At 39.0% G+C, this 3,278-nt stretch overlaps 1 protein-coding gene across 1 annotated transcript; it reads left to right on the plus strand.

The window, feature by feature from the left end:
• Nucleotides 1-513: 513 nt before the first annotated feature.
• Nucleotides 514-2,424, plus strand: TM35_000441830 (uncharacterized protein; the record flags this gene model as incomplete). Its single annotated transcript, XM_029030192.1, has 1 exon — nt 514-2,424. The coding sequence occupies one exon, from the start codon at nt 514-516 to the stop codon at nt 2,422-2,424; it is 1,911 nt and encodes a 636-aa protein (XP_028878593.1).
• Between the last annotated feature and the right edge of the window lie 854 nt (nt 2,425-3,278).

Genomic DNA, 3,278 nt, shown 5'->3' on the forward strand with positions numbered 1-3,278 from the left:
ATGTATGTATGTGTATATAACGTACATATATAATGAGTGTATGCGTTCTGTTGAGAATTAGGAGGAATAGGGAGGCTGATGTTGCCATTATAGGTGTATGAGGAGGAGAATGAATATGGAGAAAAATAAAATAAAAAAAAGGAAAATGGTGTTAGTTAGAGAGAGAGAAAGAGCGAGAGAAGGAGGGAGAGAGTAAAGAGGAATCTTGTAAGGGTGATTTTCCTTTTATTATTATATTTATTTGTTCTCTTTGTTCACACCTGTTTGTGTTATTATTATTATGTTTTTTGTTCACTTCTTATAGTCGATAGATTTGCTATGAATATGTTTTTTTTCTCAATCACTTCTTTTTCTTTTTACTCATGTATTTAAAGGGGAAGCCCATTCCCATTTTGTCTGTGTCTGTGTGTGCTGTCAGTGTTGTCTCACTTTTGTAAAGACCTCATAATAATAACAACAACAAGAAAAGAAGAAAAAATACTAGTAAAGAAAGAAAGAAAAAGAAAGAAAACAATGTACTTCTTCAATGCAGAGAAGCAGGGGAGTTACTTTGAGGGATGGACAATGCGGCGGTTTGCGTTTGACACCAAGCGACGGCATATGTATTACACAGAATGTGAAAAGGGCGGCAATCGCGAGATGGAGAATGGCCCGCTGTGGAAGAAGAAGTTTAAAGTCACTCGATTTATTCCCATCGCGACTGTGCATGAGTTTCACTTGGATGATCCACACTTAAAAGAGGCGGACTTCTTCACAATGGAGATTCACGGCAGAACACGTCGATTGGGTGCAGAGGAACCTCCTAAAGAACCATTACTTTCTCCCTCTACAGGACCTTCACCTTTTCCATCTCAACAACAACAATCTCATCAATCTCAACAACAGAATCAGAATGGAGAAAGATCAGAGACATTGGGAGATCTCAGTGGAGTAGAGACGCGAGATCCATTTGAATTATGTGAATTATATGAAGTATTGCGAGATGAGTTCACAGCGATGCGGCGTGAGAATATGCTTCGTGCGGTAAACTCTTCTTCTTCTGTGGCCTCTCAGCGATCGACTGGCAGTTCACCGGCGGTTGGGGGTTCTGCGAGTGTTGGCGTTGTTGGGATTGGCGGTGCTCATACCACCACAAGTCTCAGCAACACGTGGAATGGAGAATATGAAGTCTCCACACTTACTTCTCCACGATCCGCCTCTGCAAAGGAACGACACATCACCGCTATTTTACGTTGTCAATCGGAATATGATTTCCGTCGATTGTGGTTTGTGCTGCAGACGGTATTGGGATATGATCGATTGGATGTACGGCCGTATCGTGGACTCCCACCGTATGATCCTCGTAATGGAATTCCCTTTGCACATGTTCCTATGCATCTCTGGCATACGTTTCATGTATTGGAGAAGTCTGTTTTTTATACATTTCTGCGTGGAGATCTTGTGGGTCGTGGCAGTGATGGAAATTTACAAGTTTCTCTCCCTGGTGCGTATCTCTGCATTACACATGATATGTTATTAGTGATGCGGAGTAATGGATCTATTCCACGTTGGGTGCGATTGCAGGATGTACATACATTTGAATTTAATACAGTTGCCCGTCGGCCATTCTTTGCATTCTTAACAGATGATCCCGCACCGGATGTGTTATTTATTCCCAGTCCACCATTATTTGGTCCAACCGCTATTGCGAATTTCTCCGCTCAACAAAGTGTTCATCATGTGAAGTGTGTTTTACAAGAGACGTGTTTTCTCTCTGAGTTTATTCGTCGAGCCATTCGATTTACAAATGTAAATTGGGCGGCCAGTGTGCGTGGATATTATAATACCAAGGAAAAAACTCGACACTTTAAATTCACCCCACTGGATGGTTTTGATAATTCCCTAAGTTGTTTAATCCCTAAAGTCCAACTCGCAAAAGTATGGCGAGAAGTTATTCTCCATCAACGAAGTCGATCGAATGATGATATCGCCGCTATTCCACTCGAAGGTGAGGCCGCAGCGGAAGTCAATCCAGTCTTATCTACACAACAACTGCACACCGTACGGCAGCAGATGGGAAGACAACAGGCCCGCTCACAAGATGAGATCGTCGGCGTGCCGCTGGACGCATTACTCACAAACCGCCGCGAACGCACCTCCGCCGCTCTGGAAACACCCGTCATTCAAGCCGAGAATGTGACTATCCCCCAACAAGATACAAGAGAGAATCAAGAGAAGAAAGAGAAAGAAGAAGAAGAACAAGAAGAACAAGAAGAGATTGTCTATCAACAGCCGGGTGCCTGTTATTTAAGTAGAGACGCATCATTGATGGTTGTGCAGCCGAATATCACCGGCGCGGAGAATCACTTTGGACCGGAGAGTCACGTGGTGGAACTTGTGAATACAAGTCTAGTGGCTATCGGGGGAGAGAGAATGGAGAAGTAACGTTTCTCTCTCTCTCTCTCTATATATATATATATGGATCATCTATTAATTTATAGATCTTTCCATCCATATCAACAGTACTGTACCCACACATACACATATATATATATATATATGGCTTATGAAAGCCAATAGTAAAAAGAAAAAAAGCGAAAACGAAAAAAAAAACAAAACGAAGAAGAAATAGTGAAAGTATACACGGGCAGTACAAGACTACTGCCCACAATATGAAGTGGGAAAAGAATTTATGAAAGAAAAGTAAAGGTTTATAGAAGAAGAAGAAGAAGAAGAAAAAGAAAGAAAAAATGAAGAAGAATGGGAAGTGAAAGAAAAACTGAAAAAAAGTTGAGTGAATATAGTCTGGTTGGAAGAAGAAGTAAAACGGAAAAAAAAGAAAAAAAAAAACGAAGGTGAAAAAAAGAGGTGATCAGTGTATATATGTATTCTTCATATCTATATTTATTTCTCTGTACTCTTCTTTAGAAGACATCTTGAAAGAAAATTAAAAAAGAAAGGGTAACCAGTGGAAAGAAGAAAAATAACCAATCGTTAAAAACGCTCTTATGGTAGAGATGTATTATTCTCCTGAAATCAATCAATCTATATCTATCTATCTATCTATCTATCTATCTATCTATATATATATATAAGAAGTGATAAAAAATACTAACACAGTAACAAACATACACACTCATTTATCTTCCATATTTACGTGTATAAATGTTGCACACGTGTTAATGAATCTTATTATTATTATTGTTATTATCTTTATTGATATTATCACTATTATTATTAATATTATTATTAATATTAATTAATTTCTATCAGCAATTCGATCTGGAATGCATGATAAT

Source organism: Trypanosoma theileri, assembly GCF_002087225.1.
Source record: "Trypanosoma theileri isolate Edinburgh chromosome Unknown TM35_Tth_44_V1, whole genome shotgun sequence".
Classification (NCBI taxonomy): Eukaryota; Euglenozoa; class Kinetoplastea; order Trypanosomatida; family Trypanosomatidae; genus Trypanosoma; species Trypanosoma theileri.